Source organism: Schistocerca gregaria, chromosome 4, assembly GCF_023897955.1.
Source record: "Schistocerca gregaria isolate iqSchGreg1 chromosome 4, iqSchGreg1.2, whole genome shotgun sequence".
Taxonomy (NCBI): Eukaryota; Metazoa; Arthropoda; class Insecta; order Orthoptera; family Acrididae; genus Schistocerca; species Schistocerca gregaria.
Window position 1 is genome coordinate 91,607,832 of NC_064923.1, and position 25,238 is coordinate 91,633,069.

At 42.8% G+C, this 25,238-nt stretch overlaps 1 protein-coding gene across 1 annotated transcript in view; it reads right to left on the reverse strand.

Annotated features, from left to right (window-relative positions):
- The window catches only part of LOC126267611 (uncharacterized), a 523,505-nt gene that overhangs the window by 56,786 nt on the left and 441,481 nt on the right, over positions 1-25,238 (reverse strand). The window contains exon 5 of the mRNA XM_049972912.1: positions 7,822-7,943. Within this exon, the coding sequence (XP_049828869.1) occupies positions 7,822-7,943 (122 nt within the window). The remainder of the gene's footprint in view (positions 1-7,821; positions 7,944-25,238) is intronic.

The following is a 25,238-nucleotide window of genomic DNA, read 5'->3' on the forward strand; positions in this document are numbered from 1 at the left end:
TCTGAGTCTGCGCGTCAGGCCGCCAGTCTGCTCGAGTTTGCTCAGGCAATGATCATTGGCGGTTGGACCGTTCGGTTGGTCGGTCGCGCACTGAGACACAAGATGACTTGTCCGTCATGAGCATCGGCGCATGTGAGGTCGCCACGTAAGTCCAGTAGCCCACGGTGTATAGCGAGGGATAGTGACTTCGCGGTAGACACGAGAGCAACAGGAGGCAACCGACGACATCAGTTTGCCCGGTGCGAGCTGCGACGCCGTGAGACGGAAGATCGGCGCGCCTTCCTGCGTCCGTTGAAGCGGCTGTCAGTGAGCGGTTCGTGAGAGCGATGTGGGGGTGCTGCGCCAGGTCTTCTCGAGAAATCGCAGTTTATTAGAAGTGATTGGTGATATGTTGCGTGATTTACTTTTGTTAAATTCTACTTGTTTTCTTGGTCAGTCTCTCGTCCCCAGCTTTCTCGCCTGTCTCTCGTCCACATTTGATAGGCAGTTAGTGTCTGTCTGTCGTTCGGAGCTGCCTCTATCATGTTTGTCGGATTTGGTGTTAACGGATTTATTGCCTGGAGTGTAACGGCCTAATACCTGAAATATGTTTTGATCTTGCCTATCATCTTGAGAGGCGGTGTCTGTGTACTGTAGAGCATTTTAACTTGTTTGGCCAAACCTGTAGAATTTTATATAAGATTGCATTTCATGGGCTTTTATTTAAATGATCATTTTAGTATATAAAGTTGCCACCCTTTCACCGTAAGACTTTCTTAGAAGTTAAAATCAAGTTGCACCTTTGGTGGCAAAGTTAATATTTTATCTTTTAGTGTTTTGTACTATTTCCATCCCTCCTACGGGGGGGGGATAGTTTGTGTGCGTGTGTAAATTGTTAAAACTTTTAGCTTAAAGTTATCTGGTGTGTTGCAGATTTGCACCAGTGTAGTCTTTCAGAGGCTGTTGTGAGCGGTCGTAACTACGGCCGTGTCAAAAGGGAGCAGCAAGGTTCTCTGCCCGAAGGCTCATACATTCAAAATTTGTTTCTTTCTGTCTTTGAATAAATTGTAACTTTGATATTTAGAGGGTGCCTTCTGATTATAATTTTAAATCTGTTTTTTTAATGCTTTTAGGCTCTAGTAAAGTGAATAAAATTCCCATTTTTTTAAAGCAATTTGGTTATGATTTCATCAGTTACTCCCTGGCAACTACTTCCACGCTTATATAGTGTGATTAAATGTGTTAATGTTCTTGATGAATCGCTAGTAAATAAATTAAATTCTTAGGAATGTTCTGTGTAAATAAATCCATGGTTCAACAGTACTGGATCTTTTTAAAAAAAATTGTAGTAGTACCGTGGTGTTAATTTCCGTATGCATTTTATGGATGTTAGGGTTGTGCATAAGGAAACATAGTCCAGCAAATAATGGAGGGTAAGCAGAAAGAATACGTTTAAAATACGAATGATACAGTTTTTAAGAAACGAACTGGAATTCCTTTTTGTTTCTTTCATACACAACGGATAACCACTCAGATACACCAGTCGACACAAGCGTAATCTGTCAGCAATCTACAGAAGGCGGCCAGACGAATGTAACTCTCTCGCCATGGCTACAGAGAACGACCACCTCTGCGCCATGGAGCAGAAATACCTGTGGGGTGAGCCGACGTAGCTGCTCGTGTGCCCGGCACCAAACGGAAATAGTGGCGCCGCGCTTGTATGACACTGTTGTTTACACTGTGCGATAAGACACACGCTTTAACATTCCACGTATTTAGTCTGTTTTCGTATATTTATTTCTAGTAACAACAATGGTGCCGAATTGTTGCTGCTACGGTTGGAACTAGAAACTCGCCAAATGGAGGATAAGTTATTTTTCATAGGTACAGGGGGAAGGGGTGGATAAGAATTTGGAAACACCGCGACAAATGCACCCCGGAATATAAACGCAGATGTTAGCAAACCTTGTAGACTGTGCCGCTGTGGCCAAGCGATTCTAGGCGCTTAAGTCCGGAACGGCGTTGCTGCTACGGTCGCAGGTTCGAATCCTGCCTCGGGCATGGAGGTGTGTGATGTCCCTACGTTAGTTATGTTTAAGTAGTTTTAAGTTCTAGAGGACTGATGACTTCAGATGTTAGTCCCATAGTGCTCTGAGCCATTTGAACTATTTAAAACAGGAACGGCATCAGTGCAACTTCCTCAAATGGCTCAAATGGTTCTGAGCACAATGGGACTAACATCTGAAGTCATCAGTCCCCTAGAACTTAGAACTACTTAAACCTAACTAACCTAACGACATCATACACATCCGTGCCCGACGCAGGAGTCGAACCTGCGACCGTAGCGGTCGTGCGGTTCCAGACTGAAGCGCCTAGAACCGCCCGGCCCCCGCGGCCGGCGCAAAGTCCTCAATACTCTGCAAGTGTCGGTCGTCATCGGAATAGTGTTCTCCGTAGTTGTGAGTGCATTCCGGCGGAGCTAAGTCAAATATAACGACGGCAAATTGCCGGTGGTCACATGTCGTGAGCTTCCGTAATCAAGGCAGCCGAAGTGGTGTTTCAAGAGGCACCATATCAGAGATTTATACCGCATACAGGGAAAACGGAAAACATTATCCGGTACGTCACAACTCGCACGGAAGGGCGTCTCGAGTGATCATGACCGACGGTTATTGAAGAACGATTGTGAGGAGAAATGAAAGAACGACAGCTGAGAAAGCCATTGCATAACTGAATTTCGCCGTCGCGAAACCTGTCTACACCATTGCACAGCGATCTGAATTCCAACACTACTCAATAGTGATGTTAATCCCCGTAATAGGGAAACGCACTGCCGCAGCCAGCAAACTTGTTCTATGGGGCGGTGGGAGACAATCATTTGGTAGGATGATTCCCGTTTCACACAGTTTGCAACGCCTGGCCCAGTTTACGTCACAAGAGTGAAACATGGTGGGGTTTCAGTGATGATTTTGGCAGCCATATCGTAGTATTCCATGAGATCCATGGTTACTTTCAAGGTTGCAATATTGCCAAGGGTTATGTGACTATTTCCGCTGATCATGTACACCACATATACACTACTGGCCATTAAAATTGCTGCAACACGAAGATGACGTGCTACAGAAGCGAGATTTAAACGACAAGAAGAAGATGCTGTGATATGCAAATGATTAGCTTTTCAGAACATTCACGCAACATTGGCGCCGGTGGCGACATCTACAATGTGATCGGTTTCCAACCGATTTCTCATACACAAACAGCAGTTGAGCGGCGTTGCCTGGTGAAACGTTGTTGTGGTGCCTCGTGTAAGGAGGAGAAATGCGTACCATCACGTTTCCGACTTTGATCAAGGTCAGATTGTAGCCTATCACGATTGCGGTTTATCCTATCGCGACATTGCTGCTCGCGTTGATCGAGATCCAATGACTGTTAGCAGAATATGGAATCGGTGGGGTCAGGATGGTAATAGAGAATGCTGTGCTGGATCCCAATGGCCTCGTATCACTAGCAGTCGAGATGACAGGCATCTTATCCGCACGGCTGTAACGGATCGTGGAGCCACGTCTAGATCCCTGAGTCAACAGATGGGGACGTTTGCAAGACAACAACCATCTGCACTAACAGTTCGACGACGTTTGCAGCAGCATGGATTGTCAGCTCGGAGACCATGGCTGCGGTTACCCTTGACGCTCCATCACAGGCAGGAGCGCCTGCGATGCTGTACTCAACGACGAAACTGGGTGCACGAATCGGAAAACGTCATTTTTTTCGGATGAATCGAGGTTCTGTTTACAGCATCATGATGGCCGCATCCGTGTTTGACGACATCGCGGTGAACGCACATTGGAAGCGTGTATTCGTCATTGCCATACTGGCGTATCACCTGGCGTGATGGTATAGGTTGCACGTCTCGGTCACCTCTTGTTCGCATTGACGGCACTTTGAACAGTGGGCGGTACATTTCAGATGTGTTACGACACGTGGCTCTACCCTTCATTCGATCCTTGAAAACACTATATTTCAGCAGGATAATGCACGCAGGTTCTGTACGGGCCTTTCTGGATACAGAAGATGTTCGACTGCTGCCTTGGTCAGCACATTCTCCAGATCTCTCACCAACTGGAAACGTCTAGTCAATGGCAGCCGAGCAACTGGCTCGTCACAATACGCCAGTCACTACTCTTGATGAACTGTGGTAACGTATTGAAGCTGCATGGGCAGCTGTACTTGTGCACGCCATCCAAGCTCTGTTTGACTCAATTCCTAGGCGTATGAAGGCCGTTAATACGGCCAGAGGTGGTTGTTCTAGGTACTGATTTCTCAGGATCTATGCACCCAAATTGCGTGAAAATTTCAGTTCTAGTATATTTGTCCAATGAATACCCGTTTAACATCTGCATTTCTTCTTGGTGTAGCAATTGTAATGGACAGTAGTGTATAATGTCTGTTTCGCAGTGGTGATGATATGCTCCAAGACGACAAGGCCACTGTTCCTGGACTGTTTATGTGAGCACTAGGATGAAATTTCGTGTCTAACCTGGTCACCATAGTCACTCGATCTCAATATTATTGAGCCTTTGTGTCCACTTTGGACACTTGAGGAGAGTGCGTGATCGCCATCCACTTCCATCATCGTTATCTGAACTTGCCACTACGAACGGTATAACGTTCCTTGAGAACTGTAGAGGACCTATATTTTGTCCATTCCGAGGCGGCCAGATTTTTTTTTTTTTTTTTTTTTTTTTTTTTGCCAGCTGGTTTTGGGCCTGACAATGTATTGAGTTTTTGGTGTTTTCATATTTTTATCCATCCGCTGAAAGTACCACAAAGGCCTAATTATGGTTATCATAACAATAAGAGGTGCGTTTTGTTCTGATTTACCTCTAGACGTAGTGTAATAAAGACGTAAAGTCGAACGGGTAATTTACGTTACTGTATAACCGTATATTTGCCAACTGGCTTGCCGCAGCGGTAAAAACTGGTTTCCGTCAGATCGCCGAACTTAAGCGCTGTCGGGCTTGGCTAGCACTCGGATGGGTCACCGTCCAGGTCTGCCGAATGCTGTTACCAAGCGGGATGCATTCAGCCCTTCTGAGGGCAGTTGAGGAGCTACTTGACTGAGAAGTAGCGATACCGGTCACGAAAACTGGCAACGGCCGCGAGTGCTGTGTGCTGACCACATGCCAATCCGTATCTGCATTCGGTGACGCCTAAGGATGATACGGCGGCCGGTCGGTACCGTTGAGCATTCAAGGCCAGTTCCGACGGTATTTGTGTTATGTCCGTGTATTTACGAGAGATGTGCCAAATATATTCTGTACTGTCAATCAGTCAGTTGAATGAAAAATATTCACCTGCAGATGAAATTTATTTTCGGCAGTTTTGTGTCATCACCTTCGCACTGTACAGACGTCCTAACGACTGGCTTAAACTAGACAGAACAGGAAAGTGTACTACTAGTACTCGTGGATCTCAAAGTATGCGGCATTAATATTTCAGTTTCCCTAAGGATGAAGAAAAATGAAACATATCGTAAGAATTTTGTGCTCCTCATCATTCCAAATTCCATTTCCTTTTTTTTTGCGACACTTTTATTCTCTCGTACTTGAAAGCCATTTCGCAATGCTCTCGTAGCATCTATAAACTGAAGTCACTCCCTGTGTGGGTGTGTGGGTGTTAAGAAACATATCGTAAGAACTTTTTGCTCCTCATCATACCAAATACCATTTTTTGTTTTTTCGGAACACTTTCATTCTCTCGTACTTGAAAGCCATTTCGCATTGCTGTCGTAGCATCTATACTTATAAATTGAAGTCACTCGCAGAGTGTGTGTATATGTGTGTGTGTGTGTGTGTGTGTGTGTGTGTGTGTGTGTGTGTGTGTGTGTGTGCAGTCTAATCACAGGAACAGTCTGCAGGTATTTTGATACGGTTTTCATTAACAGACAGAAGTCTCAGGGAAGGTATGACTGTATAACCTATTACCGAAATGCAACGTAAGTCGTCAGGCCATAGCATACTTAGTACTAAGCGACCAAAACCGCGGCCGGTTGCGACTACTTTGTAAAAACATAGACATGATAAAGCGTACTGCAAAAAGTTAAATATAACGCGTCTACACCTCTGCGACATCTGTGCCGTGATACTTGCCGCAAACAAGAAGAATGGCCTTGCATCTGTGTCTTCAAATTCTTAAGCTAAGTCCAGTACAGATATAGAAAGCAAATCAATAAAATACCAATGATGAACGTGAACAACATACGAATTCAAAACGTAGAGGGTCGTTATGAGTAAACGACTGAAAACTGATTTCACAGATATTTCCTAGTCATTCTCTTCTTCAGCGATCTGTTAAGGTTTACAAGCGAGCTGTTTTTAAAGCGCAAAGAATAACGTTTTGTTCACAAATCAAACGTAATACCTTGCCGACCGCTATGTACGTACAGATTAATGGTTCGTAATAATTATTACGCTTTTAAAATTCTTCGAAGGTTCCCCCCCCCCCCCCGCCCCCCTTAAAAGATCAGTTCTACGGGGTATATATTTTGGGGTTTGTTGAACGGGCATTACATGACTCATTCCTGATCGTACACCGTATTTAGCAGAAAATTCCAGTTTGAATTTGTTGGAATACTGTAGTCAGTATCACAAGGTAAAGTAGACAGTTTTTACTAACGTATTTTACAGCACTATAGTAGTGGTGCTGAGCCCTCTAGCTGTAATGCTAAGTAATTTGAATAACTTCTGCCGTGTGCAGCCAAGAGCCACATTAAAGAAATTCTCTACAGGGAGTTACTCCGTGTCGGATACTGAGGTAGTTTTTCCCTAATGCCGTAAGTACAGGATGACAATTATTGAACTATATGAAACAAACTCGCCATAACTTGTGAACAGTTTGTGTTAGGGCTTTCAAACTGCACGGTTGGGCTCGGGGCATGATGGGAATTGGAATGCGCATTATGGTTTGGTTTAGCGCAGAAGTCCATTTTCATTTGGATTCGTTCGTCAGTAAGCAAAACTGGCGCATTTGGGGGACTGTGTGGTGTGTAGCGTCGAGTCACGGAATAATCGGTGCGATTTTCCTTGATGGCACGGTGACTACCGACTGGTACGTGAAGGTTTTGGAAGATGATTTCATTCATATTATCCAAAGTGATCCTCGTTTCGACTAGATGTGGTTCATGCAAGACGAAACTCGACCCCATCAATGCCGGAGAGTGTGTGATGTCCTGGAGGAGCACTTTGGGGACCGCACTCTCGACTGGGGTACCAAGAAACCATTGCCATGGGCCACGATTGGCCGCCATATTCTCCGAATCTGAACATGCGTCTCCTTTTTGTGGGGCCACATTAAAGACAAGGTGTACAGCAATCACCTCAAAACAATTGCTGTGCTGAAAACAGCTATACAGGAGATCATCGACAACATCGATGTTCCGACACTTCCACGGGTCATGTAGAATTCCGCTATTTGTCTGCGACACATCATCGCCAATCATGCCATGCATATCGAACAAGTCATAATCTAAATTCGAATATCTGTAGTGACGTTTACATTTAGAATAAAGTGTGTGCAAGCCGTAGTTTGTAAGAAATTTACGTCTATTTCCATATAGTTCAATAATTGTCACCCTGAATACACGTCAAGCTCATTTTTAACGAAACTCTTGGCTTGGTTGCCTTGTTTAGCGAATAGAAGTCGCAAATTTGGTGTACCTCTGCAACTAAATAAAGTTCAGTTGGTGCTTTTTTCTTAGGTATCAAGATATGGCTCATAGCAGGAGGTGTGACGCCTCCATGACGGATAAGAGTGCCGTGGTAACGGTAAGTGTCCTGTACTCACCGGAGTTCGGTTAGCAGCTCAGGCGGCAGATGGGGGAAGAACACGGCGGCTGGAGCCTCCAGCGAGGGCCGGCGGGGTGGTGGCGCGGCGCCTGGAGCCTCCAGCTGAGGCGCCTCTCCTTGCTGCTAGAACAGACAGATCCACTCAGCGTCAGCCACCAGATTCTCTGTACCACATTCGCTACTTCATTACAATAATTACCGTGATAAACAACTTTTATATCTTGTCTGTAGTGTGGTTTGCACCACGTGTTGTCGTTCCTTTGCCCTAGAATGAAAAAAATTCATTCTTAAACTCCACCTTTGATCCTCTTCTTGGTCTTCGCTTAGTGTTCCATCTTCAATGAAGCCTTCTGTTCCACGGCCTTTCTACAACTCATCTTCCTATTCGTTTATAATTACACTGACGGAAAAAATCGCAACACTAAGAAGGAGTTGTGTTACATAAAAAGAAGTTTTTTCTATATCTGAAAGATGGTGTCTAATCAAATTTCGCACCAGCCGCACAGTAGTGGCGCTATTAACAACACTATAAGGATGCAAATGAGGTTTTCCTTTAAATAAATTCGGAGTAGGAATTAAAATCCATGGAGAAGAAATAAAAACTTTGAGGTTCGCCCATGAGAGGCGTAATCGCGATGACAGTATTATTCGTTTCGGACCTCTTGATAAGTATGGAGGTGTGATTACACATGTCAATCACATCGCGATAAGAGGCAGCATGAGGTTAACGACTGAGCCTCAGGACGTGCGCTAGCAGCGCATGTCGGGTGTTTCAAGCGTCAACTTCGCGTCTCAATATCTCGGGATGAAATGGGAATATTGCGATGCAATCAACGCCGTTGTGTATGTGCTTTGTCATGCTATGGATTGCAGAAGAAAAAATATAGGAGGTCCCTTTAAAAAAAACATAAGTTTGTGTTAAAAAAACACATATGCTTTCGTTTTAGAATGTTTCCAAATATGCACATTCATGGGCTCCAGCCCTACATTGATACCGGTGAAAGTCGTTTTCCAATAGCTGTTATTGTTTCAGAGATATTTTAGGTGGACAAGATAGCTGGGACACCCTGTATATGTAGATGTAGATGTAGATTCCACCTCAAGCGTTGATGCTGAACCTCAGTTGGTGTGTGTCTTGTCGCACTTCATGAGGCTTTTCACATTCTCAGACGTGATTGTTATGATGAATGACGATCTAATCACGCGAAATGTAAGGCCTTATCAGTGAATAAGGTGTATGCTAGAATTGCCTGCTGTGCGGAGTGGCTGCGCGGTTTGAGACTCCATGCCACGGATTGCGCGGATCCTCCCGCCGGAGGTTCGAGTCCTCGGGCATGGATGTGTGTGTTGCTCTTAGCGTAAGCCAGTTTAAGTAGGTTCAAGTGCGTTTAAGTAGTGTGTATGTCTAGCGGCCGATGACCTCACCAGTTTGGTCCCTTAGGAATTCACACGCACATTTGGACATTTGAACGAACTGCGGAAACACAGCACACTGCCCAACATGCGGTGACGGAAAGTTATTCTTGGCCGAAAGTCTAAGTCACGTAATACTTGTACCCGTTGAAGGTGAAACGCGTATAGAAGACTTTCCTGTAGAATGTTCCAGATCGGCATGTGATTAACGCTTTCCCTCCTCGTAATTCTCTTTGCACTCGTTCCTATACTTTCATCCACAGTACGAAGAACCCGTTCTTCAAGTTCAGTGCATCGTATGTGATCCCACCATCTGCAACTTTATTCTCAAACGAACCTGTCTTTCGAAAATAGTGCAAACGTTCTTTCTCAAGATAACTGTCTCACTGTCTCGCACAGTAATGTTCAATATAAAGTTGACGTGCTGCGTCCTCTTTCCCATCTGCTACGCTGCAAACACAGTGCATACAATCATTTTAGACAGTGAACATGTCGCTGCGACGTGTAGCAATGGAAGTTATTTTGTAACAGCACATAAGACAATCAGATAAAACAAGTGCCATGATAAAATGTAACAAGAAACTCAGCAAAAATACGCGTCTGGTGTAAACTGCACAACCAGGAGTCGTTACAGAAACCTCGTTTCATGCCTCTCTCACGAAGGATTTTCCGATTCATGCTGATAAGAACTTTTTGTAGTGTTTTGACGTCAAGAGTAAATCCCCAAGGTTCCTAGCACATGCTTCTATGTACCGTACCTAACAGAGGTAGGCATTACTTTGTAAAAATTTCACTTTGCATCCTCCCATCTCTTCTCAGCAAATGTTCTGTGTATTGTGCCACATATCACTTGAAACTTGTTAAACTCATTACTGACGTCGTTTTCATGTTCACAGCAGATACTGCAGCCTAAGAGCTGAAAATGTGACACTTATTCTACTGATTGTTCATCTAGCGCTGAGCGTACTGGGAGTTTCCCTTCGAAGACGATTGCTTTAGCTTTTTTATTGAAAATTTAGATGGTGGTTCTAGCATATTTGCTTTAGCCAATGATAGTTTCTGTCTTCTGAATACTTATTTGGTGCCGCGCAGGGTGGCCGAGCGGTCTCAGGCGTCTTGTCACGGTCCGCGTGGCTTTCCTCGCTGAAGGTTCGAGTCCTCCCTCGGGCAGGTGTGTGTGTGTGTGTGTGTGTGTGTGTCGTCCTTAGCGTAAGTTAGACTAAGTAGCGTGCGAGCTTATGGACCGGTGACCTCAGCAGTTTGGTCCCATAAGCCCTTACCATAAATATCGAAAATTTCCAAACTTATTTCGTCATCGGCAAAGAGCTAAGTATTTATCTCTGTATGTCCTGGCGTTATTCTGATATCTTGTTTAGCTTCGTGTTTCTACCGTGTAACACTGTGTAAGATCCACTTAGATAACTTTCAAAACAAACAATACAAATCGAAAATTATCAGTTCTACACAAAAACATGTTTTGCCCACTGAATGGTAATTGATGTTTTTTAAGACAAAAACTACTGAGATGTGGCTGCGTATTAACTATATTCTTATAATACAAAGGAATAAAAATAAAAACAGTAAACGAAAGGAAATTCGCTTTGTTCTTACGAAATTACAAATCGATGAAAATATTTTTTTTCTACTTGAAAGCTCATTAGATACCAATTTTCATTTAAGAAAACAGCAAAATAAGATGAGAAACACTCACTGCGATTTTTACGTAGCGAGTAATGATATTATATTTGTTTTAATAAGCAGTTAATAAAATGATTAAACCTTTACCTTTTACCTACTCACTGCTGATAGTCAAAAACGTGTTTTCACTGTTGCAAATCGCTCAACAAATATGTTAGGTTTATCTGTGGCCTCCCTTACAAACTAAGTAGAGCTGCCTACTTTTAACTGTAGATCACGTTTACTATAGGCTCTCTCGCAGCTGCCGGCCGGAGTGGCCGAGCGGTTGTAGGCGCTTCAGTCAGGAACCGCGCGACCGCTAAGGTCGCAGGTCCGATCCTGCCTCTGGCATGGATGTATGTGATGTCCTTAGGTTAGTTAGGTTTAAGTAGTTCTAAGTTCTAGGGGACTGATGACCTCAGCTGTTAAGTCTCATAGTGCTCAGAGCCATTTGAAACATTTTTTTCTCTCGCAGCTAGCGACGGACACAGGGAATGTCATCATGATTCGGACGGTTACTCTTATATTAGATAAGAAGCTTTCATCACCGATTTTAGCAGTGAACTGCAACGGTTCTTATCTCGATAGTTTGATTCACTTGCGCCTCTTGTAGTAGGGTCATGCAGTTCACAGATTCTGCACGCAGCTGTTCGCCGTCCACATGCGGCTGTAAATTTTGTAAAAACTTTCGCACTCGATTTTCAGATCTTCTTGCGCCAAAAAGAAGCCGAAACATATCGTAAACATTAAACGAGGAGAACTCTCAGTTCATTTCTGAATTCCTTTTTCCCTCCTCCACTCTCCCTCTTCCTCGTCTCATCTGCCCTTCCTCAATTTTTTCCCATCACAAATCTGCGTCCCCGCGGAATCGGCACACATGACACCCATCCCGGCTTCTACACTGTTCAGTCACATGAATGCGAGTACCTATCAGAAGCCTGAATGTGGTCGCCAAGGATAGGTGCATGCTTGTGTTGATCCACTGCGCCTTCGAGAGTGGAGAGATCATTTAGGGAATGCAACGAAAACATTCCCCAGACCATGACACTCCATCCTGGTTGCAGGAAGTTTGCTTTCTGACGTTTCACTCCGTACACCCCAATGGCCACCTGTCCGATGGAGCATAAAACGTGATTCATCTGAAAAGGCCCCATTCCTCCATTCACTAGACATCCAGTTGCGGTATTTACTTGCAATTTCCAGCCTTCGTCGCCGATGAACAACAGTCAGCATGGGAGCATGGACCAGGCGCCAACTGCGCAGGTACATACGCAGCAGCGTTCGCTGAACGGTCGTTGAGGAGACACAGTCGTTTAATGAACAAAGTAAGAGCACACAGACTAACAGACCAATTGTGTGATTGGATTGAGGAGTTCCTAGATAACAGAACGCAGCATGTCATTCTCAATGGAGAGAAGTGTTCCGTAGTAAGAGTGATTTCAGGTGTGCCGCAGGGGAGTGTCATAGGACCGTTGCTATTCACAATATACATAAATGACCTGGTGGATGACATCGGAAGTTCACTGAGGCTTTTTGCAGATGATGCTGTGGTGTATCGAGAGGTTGCAACAATGGAAAATTGTAAAATGCAGGAGGATCTGCAGCGAATTGACGCATGGTGCACGGAATGGCAATTGAATCTCAATGTAGCGAAGTGTAATGTGATGCGAATACATAGAAAGATAGGTCCCTTATCATTTAGCTACAAAATAGCAGGTCAGCAACTGGAAGCAGTTAATTCCATAAATTATCTGGGAGTACGCATTAGGAGTGATTTAAAATGGAATGATCATATAAAGTTGATCGTCGGTAAAGCAGATGCCAGACTGAGAGATTCATTGGAAGAATCCTAAGGAAATGCAATCCGACAACAAAGGAAGTAGGTTACAGTACGCTTGTTCGCCCACTGCTTGAATACTGCTCAGCAGTGTGGGATCCGCACCAGATAGGGTTGATAGAAGAGATAGAGAAGATCCAACGGAGAGCAGCGCGCTTCGTTACAGGATCATTTAGTAATTGCGAAAGCGTTACGGAGATGATAGATAAACTCCAGTGGAAGACTCTGCAGGAGAGACGCTCAGTAGCTCGGTACGGGCTTTTGTTAAAGTTTCGAGAACATACCTTCACCGAAGAGTCAAGAAGTATATTGGTCCCTCCTACGTATATCTAGCGAAGAGACCATGAGGATAAAATCAGAGAGATTAGAGCCCACACAGAAGCATACCGACAATCCTTCTTTCCACGTACAATACGAGACTGGAATAGAAGGGAGAACCGATAGAGGTACTCAGGGTACCCTCCGCCACACACCGTCAGGTGGCTTGCGGAGTATGGATGTAGATGTAGATGTAGATGTAGGTAGGTAGCCCCTTGGTTCATCCGCGTGGTCACTTGCTCATCAGCTGCACGCCAGCATACATCCCCACAGCCGTCGATAGCCCCTGTCGTATATCTCCCATGGTGCACTATTGTTGCCTCGTGGCCGGTTTTGGATGGCGCCATTTTGCCATTCACTATATACTTTAAGGAGGGTATGACGTCAAACAGGCCGACTTGTAGCAGGAGAGGCACCACAGGACATTTTAATTTCCATTGTCTATAATTTTACAAATAAATTCATAAATCTTTGTCAGCATGACCGTTAAGGATTGAGGATTGTCACTCATAGCAGTGGAAGTTCAAAAACATAACCATTTTTTTTACATGCGAAATTTCGTCATTTTATTCACTTACTGTTCGCTGCGTTTGCTGCTACGCTTTTCTACATAAGTAAGAGAGAGTCTTTGATGAATTTTGCACAGCATACAAAACATACAGGTGTATGAAACTCTAAGATTTATTTAATTTATGAAAAAATGAATGAGTTGTTACGTTTGAAACGTCATGTTTAGAAAAAACTCAAATTTTACAGTTAATTATCTCAATTTTCACCACAGTTTTTAATGGATTTGGAAAATTCTAGAGTTTCATACACCTGTAAGTATGATTAGTATGATGTGCAAAATTCATCGAAGAATTTCTCTTACGAAGAAAAGTGTACCTATAACAACAAATGCAGCCAATAGCAAGTGAAAAAGTGATGTAATTTCACATGTAGAAATATTTATTTTGCTATGTTTTTGAAACTTCCACTGCATGAGCGAGAATCCTGAATCCTTCCTGATCATGCTGACAAAGTTTTATGAATTAACTTGTAAAAGTATAGACACTGGAAATTAAAATTTCCTGTGGTGCCTCTCCTGCTCCAAGTCTGCCCATTTGACGTTCTACCTCCCTTAACTACTGCGGCACGTGAAAATTTTACAGACTTAGAGGTTTCGAAAATGGTTCCACCTCTGGCCTTTCGCCAGTGATCATGCCTTTTTGGACGTTTGATTATTCGCTCTGTTTCCACATAACGATAACGACTGCATTATTTTCCGCGTTCCCCCGACACGCTTTATACACCCTCCACCGCTAATGCTACCTTCTGGTGGCATGAGTGCTTACTGCACGTTGACCTAGAACATAGACGGTGGCCACTTTAATGGAACTGAGCCGTATATTATACCCTCACTACACCGCTCTCGCATCACGAAAAAATAGAAGTATGTCATAAAGACAAAAAAAATAAACTAAGAATTTTACGCTCTCGTCATACATCTACGCGTGAGTAAAATATGTTTCACCGGCAACTACGAATGTATTTTGACAATGGCTACTTGCGAATGATGACTCTTAGTAATAGTTTATCTTTCCATCCGTATATTAAGCTAAGAAAAGCTATTTAACGAAAAAAAAGAATCAGAACGGTATTCTCTTTTAGAAAAGTGAGCTATAAATTTATTTTCCGCTCTACTGCTGTTCTGCTATGCTGACTCAGACGCAGAAATACTTGGTCGCACTTTTAGGGTGGATATATTCTTTGAAGAACATTTATAAAGGCAACATAAAAGCAGTCATTGCTCATACGTATTCTGCCAGACCACGTCATGTCTACGAAAGAAGTGATAGTAAATGGCGTCTGTTGTTGAACTGCCGGCCGGGGTGGCCGAGCGGTTCTTGGCGCTACGGTCGCAGGTTCGAATGCTGCGTCGGGCATGGATGTGTTTGATGTCCTTAGGTTAGTTAGGTTTAAGTAGTTGTGAGTTCTAGGGGACTGACGATCTCAGATGTTAGGTCCCATAGTGCTTTGAGCCATTTGAACCATTTGTTGTTGAACTGTGCGTACCGTAATAAGCACAACGATTTTACTTATTTATATATATTGCCTTTGTTATTAAAACAACGATTTTGTGTGAGGAAGTATCTTTTTCTGTTTATGTATGCTTTTTAATGCAGTACGAAAGCCGAAACTAAATTTATTTTTGTAAGGAGTTAAAACTGATAATGTATTTCCTGTGGTTGTGATACCACACGCCATCATATTCTTAAGCGTACTGATGCCAATAATGATCATTTTTCTTGTTTTGAAGAAAGCTACTGAGGAAGAAGTTGAATACTATGTTACACTCATGAAAATTGGACGCACTTGTTAGTAAGGAGTGATCTGCGATTCTTATTACTACAACGTACCCTTATGTTCAATGTTTCGATCGCTGTTTTCTTATCCCAGTTACTGGTTCGCGGCAGTGCCTGCCCCTCTGCAAATCTGGTAAGGAACATTATATTAAATAACAGCTGAGTTCTAATCTTGTGTTTAAGATATTACAAAACTAAAGGAAAATTTTATCTATCACAATACAAACGTTATAAAATACACCATTGCGGCCGCGCGGTTTGTTGCCTTTTGTCGAACTTCTTCTCCAGCAAATGCCTGCCCTGACACTACGATAAATGTTCCCAGCTAGAAAAGCTATTATGGAAACAAGCCGCTCTAAATATGTCGACCCACTCCAAAGACTTTTTTTCACGTTCCAGGTCTAACTACCAAACGAGTGAAAGCCACTGAAGTAAAACTCCAAAAAAATGGCTCTGAGCATTATGGGAATTAACTTCTGAGGTCATCAGTCCCCTAGAACTTAGAACTACTTAAACCTAACTAACCTAAGGACATCACACACATCCATGCCCGACGCAGGATTCGACCTGCGACCGTAGCAGTCGCGCAGTTCCACACTGTAGCGCCTAGAACCGCTCGGCCACTCCGACAGGCAGCAAAACTCCACTGAGGGGTCACTTTCAAGTACAAACTGAATCAATCAAGACGTTCTAGTCTTTTGTTTTCAACATAAATCACAAAAGAACACAGTCTGCACTAAGTCACTTATTCGTACAGAACAATCGCTCGTTGGCAGCCAGCTGGTGACCCGATACCGAAAATATACAAGGGTTTTCTTTGCAAATGTTCAGTTCGGAATACCGGTTTCCAAACAGGAAACTTCCCATAGCACCACTCTCAGATTTAGTGGTAAGATGGCCCACTGGATAGCCTGTCAGAAACTGAACACAGATGAAGCAAGAAAACAGGAAGAAACTATGCTGAGCTGTGAAAAAAAGAGAAAGTAGAAACAGTGAAGGTCCACGAACAAAAAGTGCAATAAAGAGCAGCCCGAAACACGAACGGTCTCGTGGGTATGTAGGGGTGGTCTTGGACTGCCAGCTGGCCGAGCTGTGTTCAAAACTCCCCCGTGCTAGTATTTTTTTTTTCATGTCCACCATTTTGAACTGTCCGTTCGGTCACTGAAATATATGTTCTCTTTCTGTAGTATTGGAAGTTGTCATACTATACATTCGTTGTAGAGTAAGTCACGTGGTAAGAAAGAAGTGATCTGTAGCATTGATGGCCGGGAGGCCCAATACGTTACCGTCGCAACTAAACGTGATGAATAGTGAGAACAGGCGAGATACCACGTACACGTCTCACAGAAATGAAAACAACAATTACACTGGTGTGAACTATGTTACAACAAAGGAATTCAAGAGTCAAGACTTCCAAAACGGAACGCAACTTCAAAAACGGGATGTTTTGACAAAGCACAGAGAAACTGTTGCTTTCACTTGTTACAGCTTAGATAACAAATTATTACGGTTTCATCATTTCCTTGGCAGTGATTGCATTCACATTCATACTCGCATCTGAATCGGACAAGGAGGCAAATCTCACTCACTTACCAGTCGTACGAATTAGTTACTTCGTTAAAAGATTCCTTTCATACGTTACACGTACTGTGTATGACAGACCAGACGTGTTTTCCGGTGGAGGATTCGGTTGACTTGTAGCCTTGTCATTCAAGAGACACGGACACAAGCCTACTTGGGAGATAGAACAGCAGCTATCGGCCACTTGTTTACATATCATCATGCAGGGCTGATTTAGACAGGGCACGTCGTTTAGTGAAGTGAAAGAACTGAATAGATAGTTGCTGTAAATTGCGTTTGCTATGTACTTTGAAGTTTATCTACGATTATTTGCACTTATCCTTTGAGATACTTTTTGTATTATATTACATTCGGTGTTGCAGACGTCCTTATGCGACAAGTCACAAAGATAAGTAAACCTTTGCAGCTCAATTGTGTGACTTTGTTACTAATTTGTTGGAGAATTGTGGAATCTTCGTTCTCCTATCCTGTTACCTCACTCTTAGGCATAGCTGTGTAACAGTAGCAGGGAGAAATTGTCTTAGCGGTGACTCCATCAGAAGCCATTTTACGAATTCAGAAACTCGGTCTGTCGTAACAACCGTGGTAACTCTGCCTCTAGCAGTAGCAATGAACCCTTTACAAAACTGGTGACGAGGGTTTACAAAAAGAATAGTTGTGCAGAATCAACTATCATTATAGGTCTCTATCTTACACATCGCTGTTGCAAACGGCAGTTACATCAGTAGATAAGCCGGACGATGTGACCGAGCGGTTCTAGACGCTTCAGTCTGGAACTGCGCGCCTGCTACGGTCGCAGGTTCGAATCCTGCCTCGGGCATGGATGTGTGTGATGTCCTTAGGTTAGTTAAGTATAAGTAGTTTCTATGTCTAAGGGACTGATGACCTCAGATGTTAAGTCCCATACTGCATAGAGCCATTTGAGCGATCAGTACACAGACACAAATTTATTTGGATAAAGTGAACAGCAATAATAATAATAATAATAATAATAATAATAATAACCCGGCTCTTCCACTTCACAGTCCAACACCGTAACCACTTCAGCAAGACGCTTGGCTGCTCCATATTGCAGTTCTTGTTCTTTTCACTCTTGCTATTTTGCTTTTTTTTCTCGGGTCATTACACCTTGTTACTATTGTCACCCTTGATCTGTACTCAGTTTTTGACGGGATGTGTTGTGAAACCCTTCTAGCATTACATCTGGAGGGGGGGAGGGGGGGGGCAGCGTGCGATGGGGAGTTTCTCTTGTTTCCCTTGTCAGTTACAATTGCACAGCACAGAACGGAACTTGAATTATTCTACATAAAGTTATAGTTTATACCGTTTATATATAACGTTGCCCAGTCCTCAATACGTTTTTTAGGTAGCACTTTCCGATACTCCACAACCTTTTAATTCAAACTATGGCTGAAAATTAAAACATTTTTTTACAGAGCTCAGTGCTAACACGAGAGCGCGAAATATTTTGTGTTGGCCGAGTCCCAACGTAGCCAACGAGCTTTCGATTTAGATCCATACAATCCTGCGTTGTCCACCCTGGACCAATCCCATTCCGAAGTTACTTTAAGCCAAATTATTAAATATAATATCCAGAAGAATGAATAAAAGCAGATGAGTATTTTCATCAGTTGTTTGAACAACTGGGCAAAGTATTATGATTGGTAACTGACTGCTTCACAGTTTGTATCTTCCGTACGTACATGGCTCACAACGCAATGCAGATCCCCATCGCCACAGTCTTATATACCCAGTTGTTTATAAGAGCAAACATTCACACGTCACATACGTAACACACTTATTCCTTCAAATTAAATTGGCATTCTTTAACATAAAGCATAAAGTAAAATCAAGTTGTTTTTAAAAATGTGTTGTGCTACGTTACTGAAAGGCTGGAGGCATCATCAAACTTCTCCACTCACGAAATATCTAACACATAGGAACGTGTCAGGAAGTCACTTATTCATGAAAGCTCTAAATTATGTGTTTTGTATGAATTTGTATAGCTCTAAACGCTTTGTAGATGTGAGACTCGAAATAACCCAGTTCTTAGCTACTGATATAACAAAAGTACCGAGTTCTACCAGTTTGGCCTACCGCAAAGGTGTGATTTAATAATAATGGTCGTAGTATTTCGTTGCTTGGACGATGGTGGCACAGTGCAGATAGCTACAGCTGGTTCGGGACAGACCTGTCGCGATGAAGCCGTGACTCATTTCAAGTACCAAAGTAGCTACCGTAAAAGTTCTAAACGGGCAGTGTATGTTGCTGCGCGACGCCATTCTCAGTGTTAAAGAGCAACCTGTATTAACAGAAACACTATCAGTTTCACTATTGTATATCAAAGTCTAAGTTGAGTGCTGTTGCATTGTATCAAAATTTTAACCCTTCTTTGCTGGGGTCAGCTAACGTATAATTATTGGAGTGGTGATAGTTGTATAACTCAAGAATTTATTTGGAAATAAAACGAGTTTTTGTTCCAAGCATTGGCGAAAACCTTGCACATTCACAATATATATGAGTTACAAAAATTTTGCTTTCCATAACATCGTTATTTTCTTAAAGTTCTGAAATTTTTTTTAATTTTCAGCCTTAATGGCCACAGTGTTGAAATAAGAGAAATAATAAGTACACTTACTTAATAATGTGTACACTTATGGAATGAAGGGTTAAATGGCACATAGATTAAGGCAGGAACCTAGCATGTACAAAAAATTTGGAATGTAATAATTCCTGGACGTGTAAAATTCCCGGGTTCCCGGGTTCGATTCCCGGCGGGGTGAGGGATTTTCTCTGCCTCCTGATGACTGGGTGTTGTGTGCTGTCCTTAGGTTGGTTAGGTTTAAGTAGTTCTAAGTTCTAGGGGACTGATGACCATAGATGTTAAGTCCCATAGTGCTCAGAGCCATTTGAACGTGTAAAATTAAATGCGCAGTATGTAATAAATATTATACAGACCAAAAACTTTAAAGTGTTTCGTAAAGATCACTGTGGGCATAATAGCAGACCGGCATTTGAGGCGCACACAAAAAGCAGCAAACATTAACACCATAAAATAGAAGATGGAAATACTGCACAAAGCTCTAAATAGTTACTCCGTTAGCTAAAAACCTCAGCAGGTCTTGAGCGAACAAAGTGATTTTGCACACCGTAGTGAAATTTTCAAAACATGGTTTACACTTTGTTAACACGCCGTGGCGCCCTGAAGGTGTCGAGTTTGACAACACAACATGACGGAGGAAGTGAAACCTCAGCCTGATGATTCCTCCGAACCTGGCGGTTACGCTACTCCCTATGTGATTGTTTGATGGAAAGAGGCGAGGACAGATCTTGAAAGTTTTTTAACTGCCTTCCTATAGTAAAACAGATCGTGGAATATTCCCGCTTCAGACGCTATAGATTCATGTAGTTCCCGTAGGTGGCGGAACTTTACATAACCTTGAAAATGACGTCACAGATATTCATACACACTCGCAGAATGTCTACGGCCACCTAACAGTCAAAAAAAGCACGTTGAGTCATAAGGTCTCGCAAATCTATCCGATCTCGCGCGTGCCTGCTGTCCGCACGTAGCTGTGACTCCTGCAATGTTGGAACGTGCGGACACTCTCATTCGATGTGAACTTCTCTTTCTCCATGACAACGCAAGGCCTGACACAAACCTGACCACCCGCGAGGAACTCAAAAAACTTTTTTAGAATGTCCTTCTCATCGACCCTTCAGCCCGGACCTTGCACCTTCCGACCTCCATCTGTTTGGCCCAATGAAAGATGCACTCTGCGGGAAGCAGTACGTGGATGATTGTGAGATCACTGATGTAGCAAGACGTTGACTCCGTTGGCGACCAATGGAATGGTATTATGGGGGCGTACAGGCCCTCCCAGTAAGATGGCGTAAGACCGTCGTATTTAGCGGATATAATGTTGAAAAATATGGTTTTGTAGCGAAAAGAGAATCCTATGGTGTATTGGAATCCTCAATAAAACCAACCTACTATCAGAAAAAAGTGTTGGAATACATTCTGGACACCCACTCGTGTGTTTGTTGATCTACGAAATCTATATTTAATCAGGAACAAATCCGCCTCCAATACCCTCCCCCCCCCCCCCCCCCCTCCTCCGAGTTTCAGCACCCATCCTCGATTCTCTAAAGCATCTAACTTTAGCCATAACTAGTTTTTCATGCATCCCGTTGGTCGTGACGTCATGTTTCCAGAACTACACTACTGCCCATTAAAATTGCTACACCAGGAAGAAATGCAGATCATAAACTGATATTCATTGGACAAATACATTATACTAGAACTGAAATGTGATTACATTTTCACGCAAATTGGGTGCATAGATCCTGAGAAATCAGTACCCAGAACAACCACATCTGGCCGTAATAACGTCCTTGATACGCCTGGGCATTGAGTTAAAAAGAGTTTGGATGGCGTGTAGAGGTACAGCTGCACATGCAGCCGCAACACGATACCACAGTTCATCAAGAGTAATGACTGGCGTATTGTGACGAGCCAGTTGCCAGTTGCTCGGACACTATTGGGTAGACGTTTTCAGTTGTGAGAGATCTGGAGAATGAGCTGGCCAGGGCAGCAGTCGAACATTTTCTGTATCCAGAAAGGCACATACAGGACCTGCAATGTACGGTCGCGCATTATCCTGCAGAAATGTTGAGTTTCGCAGAGATCGAATGAAGGGTACAGCCACGGGTCCTAACACATCTGAAGTGTAACGTCCACAGTTCAAACTGTCGTCAATGGGAACAAGAGGTGACCGAGACGCTTAACCAATGGCACCCCATACCATCACGCCGGGTGATACGCCAGAACGGCAATGACGAATACACGCTTCCAATGTGCGTTCACCGATGTCGCCAAACACGGATGCGACCATCATAATGCTGTAAACAGAACCTGGATTCATCCGAAAAAATGACATTTTGCCATTCGTGCAACGAGGTTCGTCGGTGAGTACACAATCGCAGGCGCTCCTGGCTCTGATGCAGCGTCAAGGGTAATCGCAGCCATGGTCTCCGAGCTGATAGTCCATGCTGTTGCAAACGTCGTCGAACTGTGCGTGCAGATGGTTGATGTCTTGCAAACGTCCCCATATGTTCAGTCAGGGATCGAGACGTGGCTGCATGATCCGTTACAGCCATGTGGATAAGATGCCTGTCATCTCGACTGCTAGTGATACGAGGCCGTTGGGTTCTAGCACGGCGTTCCGTATTACCCTCCTGAACCCACCGATTCCATATTCTGCTAACAATAATTGGATCTCGACCAATGTGAGCAGCAAAGTCGTGATACCATAAACCGCAATCGCGATAGGCTACAATCCGACCTTTATCAAAGTCGGAAACGTGATGGTACGCATTTCTCCTCCTTACACGAGGCATCACAACAACGTTTCACCAGGCAACGCCGGTCAACTGCTGTTTGTGTATGAGAAATCGGTTGGAAACTTTCCTCATGTCAGCACGTTGTAGGTGTCGCCACTGGCGCCAACCTTGTGTGAATGCTCTGAAAAGCTAATAATTTGCATATCACAACATCTTCTTCCTGTCGGTTAAATTTCGCGTCTGTAGCATGTCATCTTCGTGGTGTAGCAATTTTAATGACCAGTTGTGTATGTGTCGGACAATAATATAATTTTGCAGGTACATCCAGGGGTATACGTGAATACAGTCTGCAGAATGTGTAAATATGTTGCGAATGGACATTACAGTAACAAACTAATATATCAAACCGTCATGCTGGTGTTGAAGTTTTTCCCACATGCACAGCGAAAATGTAGAAATCGATAAAATTTTTTCTTTCATTATTATGTCAGAAAAGGTTCAGAAAGTGTTGAAATTATGTATAATGTTTGTTACAAATCGCTAACTGTACTTATTATCAAATACTAGATGAACAGTGTGGGTAGTTTGCGGCCCGGATTTACATTGCCTCAAGACGTGCACACAGTTCCTAGTTTTAACACTTCACTTTTTGTATTAAACTTTTAACATGCGATTAAACCTCTTAATGAGTAAATTATGACAACATTTTAAATTTTTAAATGATACACTGAAAACATAATTTTTGGTGCCCTTGGAAGCCATTAGATAGACAACTTGCAACGGCACACCGGTGACCATTTTAGATATTTATTAGTTCAGATGCTCGGGAATGGTCTATGTTAGAATTACTTCACTTTTTTCAATCCGTTAGTTGTTAAGGGTACTCATTGATATTATTGGATTTCTTACATCAATGAAATTTCTTTTAAATTCTAGTATATGGCATTGAAATTGATAATGTTTCCTGGCTACTCTGCAACTACGAGAATGATGTTACAATGTATGTACTATAAATAAAAATTCTTCTAGCTTTCTAATATTGTAAATATGCCATTAGAGCCCAACTGTCATTTACTTCTATATTTTGTAACAGACCTGCAGGTGACCGAAACTGGCCGAAATCCGGTAATTATGAAAAAGGCAAAACTGCGATCGACAGACTGAAAGTAAGCGTATTTATCTTATTATGTGTTGTTCTGAATGAAAAGATCAAAGTTGTCACTGACTCTTGGAAAATGTGATGGGACTCTTAAAGACATGGTAGCAACCATCACATTTAGAGAAAACACTGAAGATAGCTTCAGATTGTTGAGATATCTTGATGAATATTCCCGTCTTTAGTTTCTACTGTATGTCGTTGGGAATTTCTGTATCTTCCACTAAGAACGCTTATGTTGACGAGAAAAGTACAATTCTTAGATAAGTCGTGGCGCAAATAAACTGGATCTTTTAACATTGCTTTCTTGTTGCCTCTGCCCAACAACATGCACACATAGTCGAATTTAAATTTCATTAGATTCGATTATAAGCTGTTAACAGCAAAATATTGTGTCTGATCCCCATCATGCTCTTGTAACCAACTGCATCATGTTGACAAAAAGTTGGATCTTTCTGAAGAGATACCCAATATGTCTCGTCCGAGATAAGGCCTACGGTTTTATTTTATATGCATATGAGGTTAGTTATTTTAAGTAAAAATTTGTCTATTTTATAAACGAAGTTGTAGGACAATCCAATCTCTACGATCTTTGAGATAATATGGGTATCGTAACGTTCTCGTGCGCCCCTTCATTATGCATAAGCGTAGTTGTAACGCAATGTCTTTTCTAATTTTTTTCTAAAGTAAGAGTAGTAAAATTATCTGATGTAGAGCAACCTTTTCGGAACTCATTTTGACTTGCTGGCAGAGTGTTGTTATTCCGAGATACCACTCAGGTACATTTTTTTATGAATCGTGCGAAAGATTTCGCAATGCATGGCGCGATGGCATGGTTCTATAGGGGATGGCACACGATTCTTCCCACGTTTCAGAATAGGTATGATTATCTCTTCAGTCCAGTCTTGGGAAATGAGTCGCATGACGATAATACAAAATCCCAGTAGACACTCTTTTGGGATTTTTAACGAACGCAGGATTGCGTATCAAGTAGAGTCCACTTGTGACGAAGTATTCGTTGTGAGAATTGTGGTAATCAAAATTTCTTCCTTTGCGAACAACGAGCAGAGAAAGTGGTTTTACACTTCCAGTGGAGCACTCAGTGGTTAAGAAGATACGGACAGAAACGCTACTTTATCTAGGAATGTGTCTTTGAGTGATCCATCCACCATTTCAAAACTGAATGTTCCTTCGTTCGTACGCCGAAGATCCTTAATACGTCCCCATATATCTGTGGCGTTAGTAACTACCAAATGCCGTTAGTTTTGTTTCCAACACAAGATTCACTTAGGACTCTATTTTATGGAATTGTAACAATTTCACGAGTGACCGTTTTTCACTATATTCTCTCAATACTTTTTTCTTCTTGGCACTACAGTTCTCGAACATACTGCATCCCCTCCAAAGTGCTTGGATTTTTCTTTGCTTTCTTCGATAATTTCTTGATGGGGAAAGTTTCATTAGCAACCTCGTCACATGTTATGATCTCATAAATTGGGTGCTGCGTGCATGTCTTGGGTTGTTCCCACTGCGCTTCTGTTGCTCTTCACTACCCACTTATCTGTACTACATTGTCTAAAGCTGCAGTTTTTGTACTTTAATTTAGATGAGAGATGATCTGACCCCAATGTGCCCTTATGAACTTTCCATTGGGCTGAAGTAGCCACTGCTAGCGCCATCAGTGCTCTGCATTATACAGGGTGTGGGGGTCGAAGTGATGGAGGACAGTGTAGTAAACAACATCA